The sequence below is a fragment of the Schistocerca serialis genome, chromosome 3, assembly GCF_023864345.2.
Source record: "Schistocerca serialis cubense isolate TAMUIC-IGC-003099 chromosome 3, iqSchSeri2.2, whole genome shotgun sequence".
In the NCBI taxonomy this organism is placed as follows: Eukaryota; Metazoa; Arthropoda; class Insecta; order Orthoptera; family Acrididae; genus Schistocerca; species Schistocerca serialis.
In genome coordinates this window covers 836,177,542-836,199,232 of record NC_064640.1, presented here as the reverse complement: position 1 = coordinate 836,199,232, position 21,691 = coordinate 836,177,542, and the positions used below count along the sequence as shown (strand labels likewise).

General features: G+C 39.1%; 1 protein-coding gene across 8 annotated transcripts in view; it reads left to right on the top strand.

The window, feature by feature from the left end:
• Window positions 1-21,691, top strand: part of LOC126470878 (inositol hexakisphosphate and diphosphoinositol-pentakisphosphate kinase) — a 591,274-nt gene that overhangs the window by 238,264 nt on the left and 331,319 nt on the right. For all 8 annotated transcript variants that reach the window (XM_050098893.1, XM_050098898.1, XM_050098892.1 and 5 more), the window contains one exon: window positions 12,477-12,617. In XM_050098893.1, the coding sequence (XP_049954850.1) occupies window positions 12,477-12,617 (141 nt within the window). The remainder of the gene's footprint in view (window positions 1-12,476; window positions 12,618-21,691) is intronic.

The following is a 21,691-nucleotide window of genomic DNA, read 5'->3' as shown; positions in this document are numbered from 1 at the left end:
AGAAGGTCAAAACTGTAGTACCCGTGATAGTAATGCTTATGGAGTAGCACACTGATATGACTGGTACTCTGTTCCCAAATGACATGCCAACAAATTGCACACCAAAGCCCCACAGGACTCAATTTTGGGGCCTCTCCTATACCTTGTATATGTGAAAGACCTTCCACTTGACATTCAACAAGCAAAATTGGTACTTTTTGCAGATGATACTAGTGTTACAATAACTTCCATTAGAGGGACATAAACAAAAGAGTTGGTAAATGATATTTTCCAAAGAATTATTAAGTGGTTCTCTGAAAATGGACTCTCCCTAAATTTAGAAAAAACACAGTGCATTCAGTTCTGTACAACAAGTAGTCATATCAACAATTGATGTAGCACATGAAAAGGAGTCGTAAACAGGATAGAATGCTCAAAACTTTATGTTGTACACATTAATGAAAACTTCTGCAGGAGAAAGCATATTATTGAGCTTCTCAACAATTAAGTTCAGTTGCTTTTGCCCTTCTTATAATTGCTACTTTTGGAAACAAACAAATCAACATAGTGTCATATTTTGCATATTTTCAACCACTAATGTCTTACGGAATAATTTTCTGGGGTAACTCATCACATAGAAAGAAAGTATTCCTTGCACAAAAGCAATCAGTTACAATAATATCTACTGTTCATCCACGTACGTCATGTAGGTTCTTCTTCATGGAGCTAGGCATTTTAAATGCGCCATAACAATACATGTAAGAAGAAAGGCATTTTAAATGCATCATAATGATACATGTATTTGCAAATGAACAATACATATATTTGTTAATGAAATTAATCATAAATAAGCCATCACAATTTGGGACTATGAGTGGTATCCATATGTACAAATACTGGGGGAAAAATGATGTCGTGTCTCAGAAGGGAGTAAAATATGCAGCAACAAAATTTTTTGATCATTGGTTAATAACATAAAATATCTGACAAATAGCAAAGCATGTTTTAAATGTGATTTAAAAATCATTTCTCCTGGACGTCTCCTTCTGTTCTGTTGATGTGAATTTCTATTTAAAACTGGTAGCAAAAAAATGAACATTGTATTTGTGTAAGAAAGATTAAAAATAATAATATGTTCAATAATGTTCACACTATTCTTGTATACATATCCTGTAAACTGACACATTCTGCATAATTTCAATAAAAGAATCATTAAAATGATCCGTGGAACATGTAGCTAACTAACTAACTAACTAACTAACTAGCTCACTCTCATGTACATCCAGGTCCTCATGCGAGCCAGCTGTCTGGTCTTTTCGGTCCTAGTGATGAGGTGTTTCATGTAGTGATCCTCCGCATTGTCTAGTTTAAATGGGAATAGCATATTCATTGCTGTTGCAGCATTGCAACAGTGGAGTAGAAAGAATGGGGTGAAACCTGTAATATCTTCATTTGCTGTGTTGTATGTGAATGACAAGATGGGCAGTATTGTATTCCAGTCTCTCTGTTCAGCATCAGCAAACATCAAGAGAATACCTGCCGGTGTCTTATCCAAGCATTCTGTTAGGCCATTCATCTGTGGGCGGTAGGCAGTGTGAAATCACCTCTGATACTAGTCTCTACTGGAAAACTTTTCTACAATAAGAAGTCATCACACAGGGTTCTCCATGCATCAGAATGGTGTTTTCCACAATAAGCTTTGTAATTTCTGGAGCTTCAGAGGTCAGAAAGGTTTAGTGACAGCATAGCAAGTGAGGTAGTCAATGCAGACTGTTATTCCCCAATTCCCATTTGTCGAATTTGGGAAGCTGCCCAAGAGATGAATTCCATTTTGGTGGAATGGTACCACTGCAGGGGGGGGAATTGGACCCAGGATGCCCCAGAGGTAATTGTGGCATGTGCTTCTGTCTTTACCACTGCTTACAATGGCACAGTTGCACTCCCTCTTCCCTCATGTGGGCCATCCTTCGACAGCTCTCTGGGACCCAGGTCCATTCCCCAATTTCCAGCCTGACAGTAGCAGAGGATGTCATAGTGGACCCTATTGCTATCTCAAACATCTTGGGCCACTGTTTTGCGGAGATTTTGAGCTGTTTCCACTATCACCCTGCCTTCCTCCATCGGAAATGAGTGGAAGAGGCACGGGTGATACCCTTCTCTTCTCAGAATTGTGAGTGCTACAATGCCACCTTTACTATGTGGGAGCTAGATCATTCTCTCACTTCATCCTGATCCTCCATCACAGGACCGGGCGATGTTCACATTCAGATGTTGCAGAACCTTTCTCCTGCAGGCAAGCACTTTCTGCTTCATACGTACAACTGCATCTGGGCAGAAGGCATGTTTCCCAGATGCTGGCATGAAGCCAATGTCATACCCATATCTAAGCCTGGTAAGGACAAACACATTCCTTCTAGTTACCATCACATTTTTTTCACCAGCTGTGTTTGCAAGGTTATGGTAAATATGATTCATGCACGACTAGTATGGTGGTTCAAGTCCCGCAATTTATTAACAACTGCACAGTGTGGATTTCGAGTACACCATTCCGTAGTTGACCATTGAATCACTTTGTCCACCCGTGTTGTGAATGATTTTCTGCAGAAATCCCAGACTGTGGCCATGTTTTTCAATTTGGAGAAAGTGTACAAAACCTGGTGGAGGACTGGTATCCTCTGTACTCTCTACACTTGGGGCTTCCGTGGCCACATTTTTAAAACACTGAGTTTTAAAGGTCCGTGTGGGTTCTGCCTTGTTGGACGCCTTCATCCAAGAAAAAGATTACCTCAGGGTTCTGTCCTGAGTCCTGAGTGTCATCCTCTTTGCTGTTGCCATAAGTCCTACAATGGCCTGTCTCCTGCCGGGCATCTCTGACTCTCTCTTTTTGGTGATGATTTTGTGATCTATTGCAGTTCTCCATGGGCTTGTCCCCTTGAGCAGCATCTTCAGCAATGTCTTGACTGTGTATATGCAATGGAGCATTGACACCGAGCGGGGTGGCGCAGTGGTTAGACACTGGACTCGCATTCGGGAGGACGACGGTTCAATCCCGCGTCCGGCCATCCTGATTTAGGTTTTCCGTGATTTCCCTAAATCACTCCAGGCAAATGCCGGGATGGTTCCTCTGAAAGGGCACGGCCGACTTCCTTCCCCATCCTTCCCTAATCCAATGAGACCGATGACCACGCTGTCTGGTCTCCTTCCCCAAACCAACCAACCAACCATTGACAACGGCTTCCATTTTTCCACTAACAAAACCGTTTTTATGAATTTCTGGTGGCGCAATTGGTTTCTTTCATCATCTTTACATCTTGGGCCTGTTGCTCTTCCATTTTTTGAAACTACAAAATTCCTGGGGATCATGCTTGATAAAAATCTTTCTTGGTCCTCCCACGTTTCTTACCTGGCCACCCGCTGTACGAGGTTCTTCAATGTCCTAATTGTCCTCAGTAATACTTCCTGGGGAATAGAGCAGACCACCCTCCTCAATTTGTACTCGTCCCTTGTCCGTATGAAACTATACTATGGGTGTTTCGTGTATGCATCTACACATCTGTTTTTCTTATGCCATCTCAATACTATCCACCATCGTGGCATCCGTTTGGCCACTGGCACATTTTACTCTAGCCCAGTTGAGAGTCTGTATGCAGTGGTTGCCGAACTATCGCTGATAAACCACTGTGGCTTTCTCCTCAGTAGATATGTGTGCCATTTGTCTGCCATACCTGGCCACCGATCCTATGCCTCCTTCTTCGATGACTCCTTTGCTTGCCAATATGGGGCACATCCCCCTTCTCTATTACCTCCTGGAGTTCACTTTTGGCTCTTGCTCTAGCAGCCTAACTTCACGCTACCTGCCATTTTCCTGATAGGTCTGAACCCTTCATCACTTTGGCTTTATGTGGCAGCCTGTGTATACCTTGGCCTTCATTCCCTCCCTCCAGACACTACTCTAACCTTACTCTATCACCGTAAGTTCCATGACCTTCGCATGGAACTTCGAGATGGTACCTTTGTGTACACTGATGGCTCTCGGCCTGTCTGTCATTTTGGGTGTGCCTTCATCATTGATACCGACGTTTTTCATTATTGGCTTATGGGACACTGCTGAGTATTTACAGCAGAGCTCTTCGCCCTGTAGCAGGCCATGCTGTACATCTGGCAAAACAGACTTTTCAATTGCATCATCTGCCCCGACTCTCTCAATGCCCTTCAAAGCCTCTGTGTTCTGTACACCATCCATCCCTTAACGCAACGGGTCCAGGAAAGCTGTTGCTTGCTTCATCTTGATGGAGCCACTGTGATGTTTATGGGGGTTCCTGGTCACATAAGTCCGACAGGAAACAAGGGCGCTGATGCAGCTGCCAAGGCTGTTGTCGTCGTACCTCAGCCCGCTAGTTCTTCCATTCCCTCTGATGATCTCTGTGTTTCCGTCTGTCAGCAGGTGGTGTCACTTTGGTATCACCACTGGTCCTCCCTTCATGGGAACAAGCTGCAGGAAATTAAGCCTCTCCCAGCAGCTTTTACGACCACCTCTTGACCCTCTTGCCGTGAAGAGATCATTTTAACTAGGTTGCGTATTGGGCACTGTCTTTTTAGCTATCGCCATTTGTTAAGTGATGTTCCCCCACCACTTTGTGCTCATTTCGCTCAACCTATCATGGTTTACCTTTTCCTGATGGAATGCCTTTTTTTTAAACTCTTATGTTCTAATTTGTGTTTGCCATCTGAGTTATCGGCCATTTTAGTGAATGGTGCATGGGCTGTCAATCACGGTTTCTTTTTATCCATCATAGCAATATGGCGAAGGACATACAATATTTAGTTCAGGACCTCAGTTTCTGTATGGTATATTTTATAGACCTTTCTCCATGTCCTTGTTTCTAGCTGACTTTCCTTCCTTCGATTGGGATTAACGTGTAGTCATTTTTAACTCCTCTTTTGTCTTTGTTTTCTACAGTTCTGACATGGGTGCACATGACCCTGCACACTAAAACAAAACAAACATGGAGAAATGTCTAATGAACAAATAATATTACAAAACCTCTCAGACCATGACATACAGTTCCTGTTGTTAAATGTTGATGCTGAACAGAATATAAAATCTATTAAGTCTAAATTCAAGAGAATAGTCAGTAGGCCAAAAACTATGTTAGGACACTGCTCAAAGACATGAAGTGGAGTGATGTATGCATTCTCATGACACGAATTAAAAATACATTGCTTTAGTAATAAAATTATATGAATGTGTGGTGTCTGTTCATTTAGACATGTCCAACACCACATATTCTTATAATTGATTTGCAACAATGGCCAATGAATTCATGACCTACAGTGCAGATGCTCATATATGTTGAACCTCCAGTGGGACTCTAAAATGAGCAAGCATGGATAGGGACTGTGGATAGGCGGCAGTAGGTGGGAATGTGAGTTGGCCAGGGAGCATGCCAAGATAGTCCACAAATTTGTGATAAACACTGTGGCCAGATGGCACAGTGCTTAATGTAACTCCCTAGTAAGCAGGAGATCCTTGTTTCAAGTCTCTGTGTGACACATTTTCACTTGTTGCTGCTGATTCTGCATAAAGTCACAATGCAGCTGATATCATTAGTTCCTTCCTTTTCCTTTCCTTTATCCCCCATCCACCTTCAATTTACATAATTAGTAATAAGAGTTTATACCTTACTTGAATACTGTTTTCCCCCAAAACTCTAACCCAGATTAGACCAGTGTGTACAAAGAAGCCATTTATGACTCAAGGGATAAAGGTATCTTGTGAAACAAACAACACACTCTTTCTGTCAGTCAAAAACAGCTCTGATGTTGATGCTGTAGCTATTTACAAAACATGTTATGAAATATTAAAGAAAGTAATATGGATGTCAAGGAAAATGTATTATGAGGAAATGATAATCACATCAGGCAACAAAATAGACAATATGAGATATAGTAAAGGAGATGACTAGTAGAATCAGACAGGAAGATGGGCAGATGGCATTAAGAGTAAATGATACATTGGTACCATCTATTTCTTCATGATTTCTGTGCAGTTCGCAACTAAGTGCCTGGCAGAGCATTCATTCCTTCATGCTATTTCTCTACCACTTCGATCTTGAACAGTGTGTGAGTAAAATGAACACTTAAATTTTTCTGTATGTGCTCTGATTTCTCTTATCTTATTATGATCACTTCTCCCTATGGAGGTGGGTGCCAACAAAATCTTTTCACATTTGGAGGAAAAAGTTGGTATTTGAAATGTCATGAGAAGATCCTGCCGCAGCAAAAAAAGCCTTTGTTTTAATGATTGCCATCCCAATTCACATATCATATCTGTGGCACACTCTCTTCTTTTTTGTGATAATACAAAAAGAACTGCCCTTCTTTGAACTTTTTTGATGTCCTCTGTCAGTCCTATCTGATGTGGATCCCACACCACGCTGAAAACACTCCAGAAGAGGGTGGACAAACATGGTGTAAGCTGTCTCTTTAGTAGATTCGTTGCATTTTCTAAGTGTCCAACAGTCTATGGTTTCCTTTTCCCACAACATGATCTATTATTCATAATATGAATCCTTAAGTATCTAGTTGAATTTGCAACCTTTAGATTTGTGTGTTTTATCCTTTAACTGAAATTTAGCAGGTTCCTTTAAGTACTCATGTGGATGACTTCACATTGCAACCCTTCGGGACACACAGATATCTTGTCTAAACCATTTTGCAGGTGGTTTTAATCATCTTATGACTTCACAAAACAGTAAATATGGCATAATCTGGAAACAATCTCAAGAGGACAGCTCAGATTGTCACCTAAATTGTTTATGTAGTGCAGGAACAGCAGAGGGCCTCAGAACTTTCTTGGGAAGCTCCAGATATTTCAGATATTACTTGTGTTTCACTTGATGGCTTTCTGTAAGTTATTACAAACTGGAGTTTTCTGACAGGAAATCACAAATACAGTTGCACAACTGAGGTGATAGTCCATAAGACTTGCAAGATTAGAAGTTGCTTGTGAGGGACGGTGTCAAAAGCCTTCTGGAAATCTAAAAATATGGAATCAATTTGTCATCACCTGTCACTAGCACTCATTAATTCATGAGAATAAGAAACTAGTTGTGATTCTCAAAAACAATATTTCCTGAATCTGTATTGGCTGTTTTTCAGTAAAATGTTTTCTTTGAAGTAGTTCATAATGTCCGGACAGTATGTGTTCCGAGATCCTGTGCAGATGTGTGGAGTGTTGCAAAACTTTTTGACAAGTATTTCATAACCATTATTGAAAAGATGGGGTTGTGAGGTTCAGTGGATGCTATCATGGGATACTTTAGACCAGTTATTACAAATAAATATCTAAATCTCAATTTCGATCAGTATACAAGAATTACAGCAAGCTCTGCAACATGTATTGACAATATTGTAAGTAGTTATAATTATTATGTAAAAGAAAAGTTTCTTCTAGATTTAGGAGTATCAGACCATAAAGCACTATTTGTATCACTACCGAAGCAAAATTCAGTCTGCACAACAAAAAGATGTAGGAATTTCAGTCAAGAAAATGTGGAAGTATTTTGCAAAAAACTAAGCCAAACCAAGTGGACAGTCAGCAAACACACTTCCACAAGTGACAATTACAATAACTTTTTAACTGAATTCTTGGGTATATTCAATGAATGCTTCCCTTTTGTAACAGTGAGGACCAGGACCCAAAAAAGTAGATCCTGGGTAACAAAAGGAATTAGAGTGTCTAGTAATACTAAGAGGAAACTGCATATGGAGGCAAAAGTAAATCAAAGCCCTCAATTTCTTAAGTATGTAAGCACATACAAAAAAACATTTGACAAAATAGTTAAACTAGCAAAACGTACTGCAAATAACGCCTTCATTTCAAATGCAAAAAACAAATCAAAAGCTGTTTGGTCTGTTATAAGAAGTGAAGTTGGCAGTGAGGCAGAGAGAAAATGCCCTTCTAAAATAGTGATAAATGGTAGAGCTGTTACAGAACCCAGTGCCATTTGTGAATCATTCAATGACTTTTTCATAAACTGTAACAAATTTGGTGACTGTTCACCACCAAATACAAAGCCCAATATGACAGATAGCAATTGCACATTTTTTAAGTTTTCTCATGTTTCCATCTCAGATGTCATCAAAATCATAATGTCCCTAAAAAGTTCAAAATCTGCGGGGTGGGATGAGGTCCCCACTGAAATAATAAAAATAGTCCGTCACAGTATTGCATATCCACTCTCTTTCATAATCAACCAATCATTTGATGAGGGATGTTTCCCAGATCGATTAAAATATGCAGAAGTTCGGCCCATACACAAAAAAGGCAAACAAGATGAATTGGGCAACTATAGGCCAATCTCACTGTTACCAATTTTCTCAAAAATATTTGAAAGAGCTGCATGTGATCAGATTGAAAATCACAATTCATCTAACAGCATTATCTTAGGCAATCAATATGGTTTCAGAAAAGGCCGCAGCACAATCCATGCAATAAATGAATTAGTCACAAAAGTCAGCAGATGTCTTGATGATAGAATGTGTGTGTCAGGCATCTTTTGTGACCTGTCCAAAGCCTTCGACACAGTAAATCATGACCTGCTTCTCCAAAAATTGGCACGCTACGGTTTTCAAGGCAAATCTCTTAGCTGGATGTCATCATACTTGGCAAACAGAAAACAAAGAGTACTTATTAACATCAATGGCAAGAAATTTCTCTCTGGCTGGAAAAACACTCAATTAGGTGTTCCACAAGGCTCAATATTAGGGCCACTGCTTTTTCTATATTATATTAATGATATGCCATGTCAGGTCCAGTCTGATACTATCCTCTATGCAGATGATTCAACAGCTGTAGTCTGTTGTAAAAATGAGGTAGACCTAATTCGTCATATTGAACAAACACTTGGGGAAGTGGAGGCATGGGTCAAAAACAATAACTTAACATTAAACTTTACAAAAACAGAAATTGTTCATTTTACCACAAAACAATCTGCACAGTCTATAAGTGAAATAAGGTATATGGACAAAAAATTAGAGACTGCAGACTGTGTCAAATTCCTTGGCGTGTTAGTCAATAAAAACCTGTTATGGAGTCGCCATGTGGACAACATACTGGGTCGACTGAATAGCCTTGTATATATTATGAATATCTTGTATAGTACTACTGATTTAGCTGTAAGAAAAACTGTATATAATGCATATTTTGTTTCAGTCATTAGGTATAGTATAATTTTCTGGGGGTCTGAAAAAACAAATTTACTTAGAGCTTTTAGACTACAAAAAAGAATCATCCGGGCAATGGTGGGAGCAAAACCAAAGCAACACTGCAAACCTTTATTTGTAAAACTGGATCTAATGAGCATTCCAAGCATATACATCTATGAAACTCTCACTTTCACGAAAAGAAACCCACAACTTTTTGAGGGCAACTTCTTCTTGCATCAATATGATACAAGACATAGAACGAGCTACATGTTACCTACCCACCGTTTAAAATCATATGAAAAAACCCCATACTATATGGGCATGAAATTTGTAAATAAAATATGGAAAGATATGGATGACCCAAATGTAAAAGGCACCAAAAGAGACCTGGAAAAATATCTGAAAGATAAATGTTACTATAGTGTAGAAGATTTCATGAATGGTAACAATGCATTATAATTGTAATTCAAATACCTCTTTGAAGATGTTACACCATGTATATTATTAGTTTGTTGTATTTTTAGTATTGTTATATATAGTGTAAAAACTGACAAGTCACCTATGTCACAATCTTTGATTGTATAAGGCATGTTATGTGATAATAAAAATTGAATTGAATTGAATTGAATAACTTCAGTAATATGAATATGACCATCATTTCACCAGAGTATGTAATATCCGTAAAATCTTTGAAATCCAAAAAATTCCACTAGTTATGTTAAAATACCAACAAAGTTAGTTAAATAGTATGTTTCTGAGTCCATTAACATATTAAAGTTCTTTCTATAACCAGTTGTTTATCAGTGGGACATTCCCTGAATGGCTGAAGTACACTTTAGTTAAGCCTTAAGGCAGGAGATAAAGAAAGATAACTAAATTTCCATCCAATTTCACTTTTGCCAGCACACTTGAAAACTTTAGAAAAGATTTTATACAATTTTGGCTTCTTAATCATCTGACAGAAAGTAATATATTGTCAAAGTTGGTGTTCAGATTTCTAGAGGGTTCAGATATTGAGAAAGCTGTCTACATATTCAGCAAGAATGCACTTAATTCATTAGACAATAAATTACAGGCCAATGGTATTTTTTGTGATCTTTCAGCTGATGAAGAAATGCTTGCTGAAGAACCTCAACAAATCTGTAATTGCAATGTGAATATTGTTCAACATAGATGATATAAAAATAAAAAAGCTGGCATGCTACATTTAATTTCATTCCTTGTCATAAGGGATTATTTTTGGAGTAACTTATCAAGCCAAGCTAAAACGTTTTTCGTGTGCAAAAATGTGTAATGAGAATTATTTGTTGCATGAACTCTGGAACATCCTGCAGCAACCTGTTTAGGGAACTAGGGATATTTGCTGCTGCTTCCCAATATGTTTATTCCTCAATGAAGTTTCTCATTAAAATATACATCTTTTTCAAAACAACAGCTCAGTTCATGGAACCAGTACTAGAAATATGAATAATCTTCATGAAGATTTAAAGTCACTGATTTTGGTCCAGAAAGATGTCCATTATTCAGAAACTCATATTTTCAATAACGTGTTAGCAGCTGTAAAAAGTTTCACTCCTAATAAAGTGCAGTTTAAGAGGGGCCCCAAAACATTTTTTGGTGGCCATCTCCTCCTATGCCACTGATGAATTTCTTGGTACAACCAACTGATGTGCATATGTTACTAATAATGTCAAATAATGCAAGAACCAGTACAGTCTGACTTCTGTACAAATTCAGTGTACTAATGTGATCATTGTAACAAATGTTGTAAAATTATACCTCTATCTGATGATACATGGCTACATGTAGACTAAGAATTATCATGTATACCTCAGTGTATCGGACATTTACATGTTTTGTGGCAGGTTAGTTATTACCTTTTAAATGAAAATATTAGAATTTGAGATTTTTTAACTTATTCCACATCCATGAGGACCATTTTAATTATCATCTGTGGAAGGTACATTCACATATTTGTGTTTCTTCATAAATATTTAATGTGTATTCTTGTCCTTCTGGCACATTGTATATCCTGGAGTATCTCTTCACTGTGGATCTATTGAAACGAAAAGTACATCTAATCTTGAAACCAATTTCTGAGAATAAATAAAATGTGACTTGGACTGTGTTATTATTTTGATACTCAGTTGCCGTGGTTCTGTACACACACTGATACACACATGCTTGACATAAAAGAAATAAAAAAAGACAATAAAAACAATCCAGCTTACCAATTAAGCAATAGAACAGGGACTGTTAGTGTGTGGCATGTCCCGTAAAATTACAAAGTGGCATTTGGAGATAGTGGAAAGAAAAGTGAATGAGTTGGTATAAAAAGTGCTTTGTCATTGTGACTTTTCCATTACTTTGTGTCTTGTGCTGCGTTACCATAGTCCTTTCATTCTGCTGTCTTTTATTTTGGTTCATGTCTGAGCAAAATGTCCAATAATCATTCTTTTCTGCCTTTAAATTGTTGAATATTTTCAGTTTTGTGCAGATGTGAATGACTGTAAAAATTATATCTTAATCTATAAATAATGATCTGTAGCATGATGACCTGATAAGTGTGTGATATTAAGCCAAAAAAATGAAACCTGGAACAGAACTGAGAAAAACTGGTGACAGGGTTCTCAGGCAAAGGAAAAATCATTCTAATATAATTGACTCTTGGCCACTTTGTTGATACTTTACTATGTGAAACAGACCATTTTGTCTATCTAGTGAGAACAAAGCTGCACTAATTCTTTTAGTTTAAAAAGTAATGCTTGTTGATTATGTTGTCATTGCTGCTGCAGAAAATTTAGATGTATTGTGCATATAGTTACTATTATCAGCATATTTTATCATATGTCAATGGTAGTCAACTTGCAGTCAAATTTTTATTCTTGTTTTAGTTTATGCAATGTGAGCTATTAGCATGGTGTCAAGGGAGGGGAAAACTTCATTTTGGGACATCTATGTCTAAACTAATTATTGACATCAGTGTCAGATGGTAAAAATAAGAGATAGTAAAGGTAAAAAGTAATGTCAATTTAACATGGGGAAATATTTAGTGTGTTGGCACTGAATGTTAAGCAGAACTAAAACAAGAAGGAAATGTAATTTGTTAAGCCATGTCTGTATGTTTGCCTGATACAGTCATTTGATATCTACCAGTGTGTTAACATGCTGTTTTTTGCAAGATGTGCATGCTTCTGCTTTCCAATGCTGTTATTTATTTATGATGATCTTTATTCTGAAGGCTGAAACTGTGCTAATTATGCTTTCTTGTTCTTTCTTTCTTACAGACATCTGTGGAACTTTGGCCAAAGTGTGACTGTCTTATTTCCTTTCATTCGAAGGGTTTTCCATTAGATAAGGCTATTCAGTATGCTAATTTAGTAAAACCCTTTATAATTAATAATCTGCATATGCAATATGATATACAGGTGAGTCACCGCCATGTTCTATAATTTTGTGTTGAGTTTGTTTAAAAATATTTGTTTTTTTCTCTTGTAGGAGAATTTCCCATTGTGTAGGACTGACAAAGACTTCTGACGTTTCTCATGGACAGAATGACAATTAAACCTCTTCAGTCTTTTGGTATTATTTGAACAGTTATCAGTTCTCCTCTCTTGCCAAGGAACCTGGGAACTCTTCATAGATCATTTCTTTTTTATTACATCTGTGCAGCTTCTCACTCTTTGACAAAATATTTGACATAACTCTGGTGTTTAACTTGAATTCTTGGTGCTCTGCAGCTTTCAGATATTTATTAAAGTACATCTTCTATACACCGTGAATTGCACTAGAAATGTTTATTTGCCAAAAAAAGTTTTCAGATTAATAACTCATATTCAGTGATGTATTATGTACCTCCGTGGCAGTGACATGTTTAACTTCATAGGATGTGAACAGGAATATCTATCAAAACTGGATGTATAACTGCTGCTGTGTGAGCTTGCCATTCAAAGAACCTTTGTATTATGTTGCATTTTTATTGGTCTTGTGGGCTACAAAAACAGCTTATGAATAAGAGATAGGACAAGTCAATTAATATGTTTACAGGTGAACATGATTTATGTGCATACGTATTAAAAATTATAAATAATACACTTCTAACATTTAAATATGCTTTAATGGAGTAAAGGCAGTGATGCTGTAAATATGACTTCAAAGATTGTCCAAAGCTTTTGACCTGATTATTTGTCTTGTGTTTTGGGAAGATTATAATAACTTCAACACCCATGTGGAAAGTATCATTTTAGAACACCAGTGTTTTGATTTGGTTCATTTGCAAGGTTTTGTTTTATCTCGGTAATGTGATAGTGAATATCACAGTTTGTTTGCAAACTACTGTCCATAGATATTTTATTTATTTTAAAGTTTCCATAATGTAAATATGTGATAAAGGAGAAATATCTACATCTACATCTGCATCCATACTCCACAAGCCACCTGACGGTGTGTGGCGGAGGGTACCTTGAGTACCTCTGTTGGTTCTCCCTTCTATTCCAGTCTCATATTGTTCGTTTACCAGAGATCTTAGATAATGCTTTACAGGAGTCTCCAAGTTTGCATCCAGATACGATTTTAATGGTCCTTTTTTACTTTGAATGTGCTGCTTTAGAGTGTGTCCATAATGTGTCCTCATGTTGGAGGTGAGAATGAAAGTAGACATGATATGTAGTCTTTCTGTTTTCTCAGTACAGCAGAATTTTAGTGGGCAAAGTAGGTAGCAGATCATCTCAGTTTTATGTAACATATAGTATACGCTTATTCCATTTTACATTGTTTTGCAACCATAATCCCATCAATTTTGTTTCTGTACTGTTGCCAACTGGTTCATCATTGATACAGAGAAGTGAGATGTACTCTCTTTGACAAAAACCTGGCAAGCTGCCATAGTGTCTGTGTCCTTGCTGATTGCAACATGGGACTAATATATGGCCACACTGATAATGCTCTCTGGCTATCTGCACAATCTGGCAACACTGTGGGATGTGGCAGTTTCTGGGGGAAGTCTTGTCTTCTATTGGAGCTGTTGTGCGATTTCAGTGTCCATGTTGTGCGATTTCAGTGTCCATGGTGTAGTAGTAAAATCACGTGTTGTTTGAAAATAGTGTTCGGCAGTTGAGACTGATCGTTGTCTAAATTTTTATAGTGCCTTTCATCTGAATACTGAAGTCTTGGATGTAATGATAGCACAACCACAAACCACTTCACTTTCTGACACACCAGTAATAACAGTTCCATCCAATAACATTTTTTTTGACAGATTTCTTGGCAGACTATCTACCTGTGTCACATGCACGAGAGCTCACCGGAGCCCATTAGCTGGGAACTGGTAGTGGCTGCACTGCTGTCCCTTGCCCTTTGTCAAAAGCACCAGCTACCACTCACCACTCTGGATATTATAAAATGCATTACTATTGTTGAGGGATCCTCCACAAAAAATGTTGATGATTACTATTTTGAGCTCAATAGTAACAGAGGCAGCCAATCAGTTTTAATATGATGAATATTGTATTACACTAATGTGTAAGACAGGAGTATGGTTCAAAATTAATTATATACGCTGGTGTCCAAAATTAAAGCAACAAACCACTATTACTCTGTTCTGAGTCTAATTCACGATACGATCATACAAACTGTCAACAGATGTCCATACGATTGTCTCCTGCACAGAAGATGGAATTCTGGTCAACGGACAACCACACCAACGATGACGTCATGGCACCTGTCAAATGGGATGGTCTTTTCCAGGTAGTCTGACATCTGCAGTTATTGTGTACACAGTCACAGAAGGTCCAATATGGCACAGAGAAGATGCCTACCAGGTTCTCTGTGGTGGAGCGCCATGGAAAGAATGGAAGCAGGACAGTCGCAAACTGATGTGGTCCGATGGCTTATTATGAATTGTTCTGTTGTTTTCCAGATGTGGTGACAGTTTATTCAGATCAAAACTGTATCCCAAAGACCAGGGCAGGGCTGGCCATGTGTAACATCAGTAACAGAGAACCGTTATTTGGCTATAAGGGCATGTCAGTACTGGCTTATTACTGCATGGCAACTGTCCTCTGACCTTGCAGCATCCACTGGACATGTTGTAGCGAGACAAACAGTGTACAGAAGGCTTCATCAGAGTGGCCTTTATTGTTGGAGACCTGCTGTATGTGTACCTTCAATGCATCTTCACAGGAGGGAACGTCTAGAGTGGAATCGCCAACATGCCACCTGGACCGTCGAATAATGGGCCAATGTTCTTTTCAGAGATGAGTCCCGACTTAGGCTGGACACTGATTCTTGATGGATTCACATCTGGAGAGAATGTGGAACATGATTTTTGGACCCAACCGTTATGGAATGAGTGATATTGAGGATGATCCCTAATGGTGTGGGCAGGGACTATGTTGACCTCTCACACCCCTCTTCATGATATTGTATGGTTAAATTGACAAGGTGTAACTGCTATCAGGTATTGTAACAAGATCGTGGGACCTCATGTGTGGTTGCGAGGTCATGTGGGCCCGGACTTCATATTGCTGGACGATAATGCTTGACCTCATAGAGCATGTTTGGTTGATGGTTTCTTGGAAATGGGATTTATTTGCACGCATGGCGTGGCCTTCTTACTCTCCCCATTTGAATAACATAGAGCATGTCTGGGATGCACGAGGCACGTGGGTTACATATCATCAGCATCCACCAACCACTCTCCAAGACTTGCGAGCAGCGCTGCAGGAAGGATAGGCGTTATTACCACAATGTGAGACTGATGACATCATTCATAGCATACCCCATCATTTTTCAAGCCTGTACTGCTGCCAGAGGGGGCCATACCCCATACTGAGCGCATTAACCAGTTGTCGGAAAGTGTGTGTAAATCCATTAAGCTGGAAGAAAACGGGGAATATCTTTGTCTGCTGATATGCATGTTGCAGTTGTTTACGTTCTGTATTTTTTATATTGTGTCTACTATACTATCACCCCCCCCCCCCCCCCCCATGAACCATGGACCTTGCCGTTGGTGGGGAGGCTTGCGTGCCTCAGCGATACAGATAGCCGTACCGTAGGTGCAACCACAACGGAGGGGTATCTGTTGAGAGGCCAGACAAACGTGTGGTTCCTGAAGAGGGGCAGCAGCCTTTTCAGTAGTTGCAAGGGCAACAGTCTGGATGATTGACTGATCTGGCCTTGTAACAATAACCAAAATGGCCTTGCTGTGCTGGTACTGCGAACGGCTGAAAGCAAGGGGAAACTACAGCCGTAATTTTTCCCGAGGGCATGCAGCTTTACTGCATGATTACATGATGATGGCGTCCTCTTGGGTAAAATATTCCGGAGGTAAAATAGTCCCCCATTCGGATCTCCAGGCGGGGACTACTCAAGAGGATGTCGTTATCAGGAGAAAGAAAACTGGCGTTCTACGGATCGGAGCGTGGAATGTCAGATCCCTTAATCGGGCAGGTAGGTTAGAAAATTTAAAAAGGGAAATGGATAGGTTGAAGTTAGATATAGTGGGAATTAGTGATGTTCGGTGGCAGGAGGAACAAGACTTCTGGTCAGGTGACTACAGGGTTATAAACACAAAATCAAATAGGGGTAATGCAGGAGTAGGTTTAATAATGAATAGGAAAATAGGAATGCGGGTAAGCTACTACAAACAGCATAGTGAACGCATTATTGTGGCCAAGATAGATACGAAGCCCACACCTACTACAGTAGTACAAGTTTATATGCCAACTAGCTCTGCAGATGACGAAGAAATTGAAGAAATGTATGATGAAATAAAAGAAATTATTCAGATTGTGAAGGGAGACGAAAATTTAATAGTCATGGGTGACTGGAATTCGAGTGTAGGAAAAGGGAGAGAAGGAAACATAGTAGGTGAATATGGATTGGGGGACAGAAATGAAAGAGGAAGCCGCCTGGTAGAATTTTGCACAGAGCACAACATAATCATAACTGACACTTGGTTTAAGAATCATGAAAGAAGGTTGTATACATGGAAGAACCCTGGAGATACTAAAAGGTATCAGATAGATTATATAATGGTAAGACAGAGATTTAGGAACCAGGTTTTAAATTGTAAGACATTTCCAGGGGCAGATGTGGACTCTGACCACAATCTGTTGGTTATGACCTGTAGATTAAAACTGAAGAAACTGCAAAAAGGTGGGAATTTAAGGAGATGGGACCTGGATAAACTAAAAGAACCAGAGGTTGTACAGAGATTCAGGGAGAGCATAAGGGAGCAATTGACAGGAATGGGGGAAATAAATAAAGTAGAAGAAGAATGGGTAGCTTTGAGGGATGAAGTAGTGAAGGCAGCAGAGGATCAAGTAGGTAAAAAGACAAGGGCTAGTAGAAATCCTTGGGTAACAGAAGAAATATTGAATTTAATTGATGAAAGGAGAAAATATAAAAATGCAGTAAATGAAGCAGGCAAAAAGGAATACAAACGTCTCAAAAATGAGATCGACAGGAAGTGCAAAATGGCTAAGCAGGGATGGCTAGAGGACAAATGTAAGGATGTAGAGGCCTATCTCACTAGGGGTAAGATAGATACCGCCTACAGGAAAATTAAAGAGACCTTTGGAGATAAGAGAACGACTTGTATGAATATCAAGAGCTCAGATGGAAACCCAGTTCTAAGCAAAGAAGGGAAAGCGGAAAGGTGGAAGGAGTATATAGAGGGTCTATACAAGGGCGATGTACTTGAGGACAATATTATGGAAATGGAAGAGGATGTAGATGAAGATGAAATGGGAGATACGATACTGCGTGAAGAGTTTGACAGAGCACTGAAAGACCTGAGTCGAAACAAGGCCCCCGGAGTAGACAATATTCCATTGGAACTACTGACGGCCTTGGGAGAGCCAGTCCTGACAAAACTCTACCATCTGGTGAGCAAGATGTATGAAACAGGCGAGATACCCTCGGACTTCAAGAAGAATATAATAATTCCAATCCCAAAGAAAGCAGGTGTTGACAGATGTGAAAATTACCGAACTATCAGCGTAATAAGTCGCAGCTGCAAAATACTAACACGAATTCTTTACAGACGAATGGAAAAACTAGTAGAAGCCAACCTCGGGGAAGATCAGTTTGGATTCCGTAGAAACACTGGAACACGTGAGGCAATACTGACCTTACGACTTATCTTAGAAGAAAGATTAAGGAAAGGCAAACCTACATTTCTAGCATTTGTAGACTTAGAGAAAGCTTTTGACAATGTTGACTGGAATACTCTCTTTCAAATTCTAAAGGTGGCAGGGGTAAAATACAGGGAGCGAAAGGCTATTTACAATTTGTACAGAAACCAGGTGGCAGTTATAAGAGTCGAGGGACATGAAAGGGAAGCAGTGGTTGGGAAGGGAGTAAGACAGGGTTGTAGCCTGTCCCCGATGTTGTTCAATCTGTATATTGAGCAAGCAGTAAAGGAAACAAAAGAAAAATTCGGAGTGGGAATTAAAATTCATGGAGAAGAAATAAAAACTTTGAGGTTCGCCGATGACATTGTAATTCTGTCAGAGACAGCAAAGGACTTGGAAGAGCAGTTGAATGGAATGGACAGTGTCTTGAAAGGAGGATATAAGATGAACATCAACAAAAGCAAAACAAGGATAATGGAATGTAGTCTAATTAAGTCGGGTGATGCTGAGGGAATTAGATTAGGAAATGAGGCACTTAAAGTAGTAAAGGAGTTTTGCTATTTGGGGAGCAAAATAACTGATGATAGTCGAAGTAGAGAGGATATAAAATGTAGGCTGGCAATGGCGAGGAAGGCGTTTCTGAAGAAGAGAAATTTGTTAACATCCAGTATTGATTTAAGTGTCAGGAAGTCATTTCTGAAAGTATTCGTATGGAGTGTAGCCATGTATGGAAGTGAAACATGGACGATAAATAGTTTGGACAAGAAGAGAATAGAAGCTTTCGAAATGTGGTGCTACAGAAGAATGCTGAAGATTAGATGGGTAGATCACATAACTAATGAGGAAGTATTGAATAGGATTGGGGAGAAGAGAAGTTTGTGGCACAACTTGACCAGAAGAAGGGATCGTTTGGTAGGACATGTTCTGAGGCATCAAGGGATCACCAATTTAGTATTGGAGGGCAGCGTGGAGGGTAAAAATTGTAGAGGGAGACCAAGAGATGAATACACTAAGCAGATTCAGGAGGATGTAGGTTGCAGTAAGTACTGGGAGATGAAAAAGCTTGCACAGGATAGAGTAGCATGGAGAGCTGCATCAAACCAGTCTCAGGACTGAAGACCACAACAACAACAACATACTATCACATGATTATACTGTTTTGTGGCAAAATATATGCAACTTTGCAAAATTTCGGTTTGTTGCTTTAATTTTCACATCACTGTAGTTAGTGATCCAATCAGAATACCTCACTACATTTTTTGATGTTACAACATCCAGTCACATTAATGTGACCACCAGTCAAAAGCCTGAATAATCATGTTTTGGAGTGCAGACTGGTGTAAAATGTGCAGAAAATGTGTCAGTGAGGTTCTGGAAGGTACCAACAGGAATATGGTGCAATGCTGGTCCCAGTGCTAGTTTCTCAGTTGATGTTCTATGACACGAACAGTCTGATCAAGTTGGTCACACAGACTCCCATTTGGGTTTTAATACCGGGAGTATGGTGGCCTGGGGAGTACAGTAGACTCATTCTGGTGCTCTTTGAACCACGTACATACACAGCAAGCTGTGTGACACTTTGCCTTGTCCTCCTGGTAGATGCTATCATGCTGAGGAAAAACAAATTGCATGTAATGGTGCACATGGTTCCCAATGTTGATCCATTATGCCTTCCAGAATGATGAGAACACCCAGGGAATGCCACAAAAACATTCCCCAGAACATAATGCTCCCTCATCTGGCGTGGACCCTTCCGACAATTGTTGCATGGTGTTTGCTTTTAGATGTTTCACACTGTACTTGCTAATGGCCATCTGTCTGATGGAGCATAAAATGCGATTCATCTGAAATTCCAGCATGCATCATCAATAAACAGCAGTCGGCATGGGTACGTGAACCAGGCATGTGTTGTGGAGGCCCATAGCCGGCAACGTTCATGAAACAGTCATTGAGGAGAAACTGTCGATAGCCCTCTTTGTCTATGCGGGTGGTCAGTTGCTTTGCAGCTGAATGTTTATTCACCTGTACACAACTCTGTAGCTGTCGTTCACCCCTGTCATCTACAACCAGTGGTGCACCACAGTTGCTGCAGTGCCAGTTTTGGATAGCATCTTTTGCCATGCATGGTATACTTTCACCACAGTGGTACGCAAACAGTTTACAAACTTAGCCATTTCGGAAATGTTTCCACCCTTGGCCCAAAAGCCAATGACCATCCCTGCCCTTTTGACGCCAGATAAGTTACTCCATTTCTCCATTACAACAACGACTACACTGTTCTCCATGTATCCCCTGGACACATTTTATGCATTCTTCAGTGTTAGTGCTGCCAGTGGCCATCTGTGATTGGTTACTGCATGTTGATGTGGGACATAGGTGGTGGTCACATTAATGCAACTGAACCATGTGTTCTTAATGCTTTATATCTCTTTTCTTTTCTTTTTAGAACTGATTTCTTGTCAGGAATTTGTATGTTTTCATCAAGCCGCAGTAACTGCCTAAAGCGACTAGGTTCAGCAACTTTTGCGATCAGAATAATTGCCAATTTTGAGAATATAGAAATTAGTAAGCTAACATACTTTGCATACTTTCACTCTCTGATGTCATACGGAATAATATTTTGGAGTAACTCAACATTTAGACAAAAAGAAAGTGGTCAGAAAAATGTGTGGGGTTCATAGTCGCACATCTTGTAGGCATCTTTTTAAAAGATTGGGAATTCTTCCAACAGCCTCACAATACATCTACTCACTAATGAAATTTGTTCTCAACAACATGGACCAGTTTAAAAACAACAGTGACATTCATGATTATAATACCAGAAAAAAGAAAGACTTATACTATCCTTTGCTCAACCTATCTTTGGCACAGAAAGGGGTAAAATATGCTGCTATAAAAATTACCAGATGAAATAAGGTGTCTGTCAGACAGCAGTAATAGTTTCAAAAATAAATTGAAATAATATCTCCTTGACTACTCCTTCTATACCATAGATGAATTCTTGAATAGGAATAAATAAATCTATAAATATAGTATATGCACTTTGTGCCATTTAAGGGAATGGGGTAAATAATAGAAATATTAATCTTTAACTCTGCGTGCAATCATGTGCAGCATACAAATAGATTATCGTGACTGTCATGAGAATGCACGAATATGTTGGTGAGGATGGAAACAAGAAGGGGCAGAGTTAATTAATTATTTATGCCATGAAGTAATCAATTCGAGGTTTCAGTAGAGAAGAAACTGAAAATTATGTTCATTAAAACAGGAATTAAACTGTAGATGTGGGCAATGTGCAAGTGCAACTGTACACTGTCATACATTTTTCATAAAACATGAGGGGGAACATTACAAAAGCAATG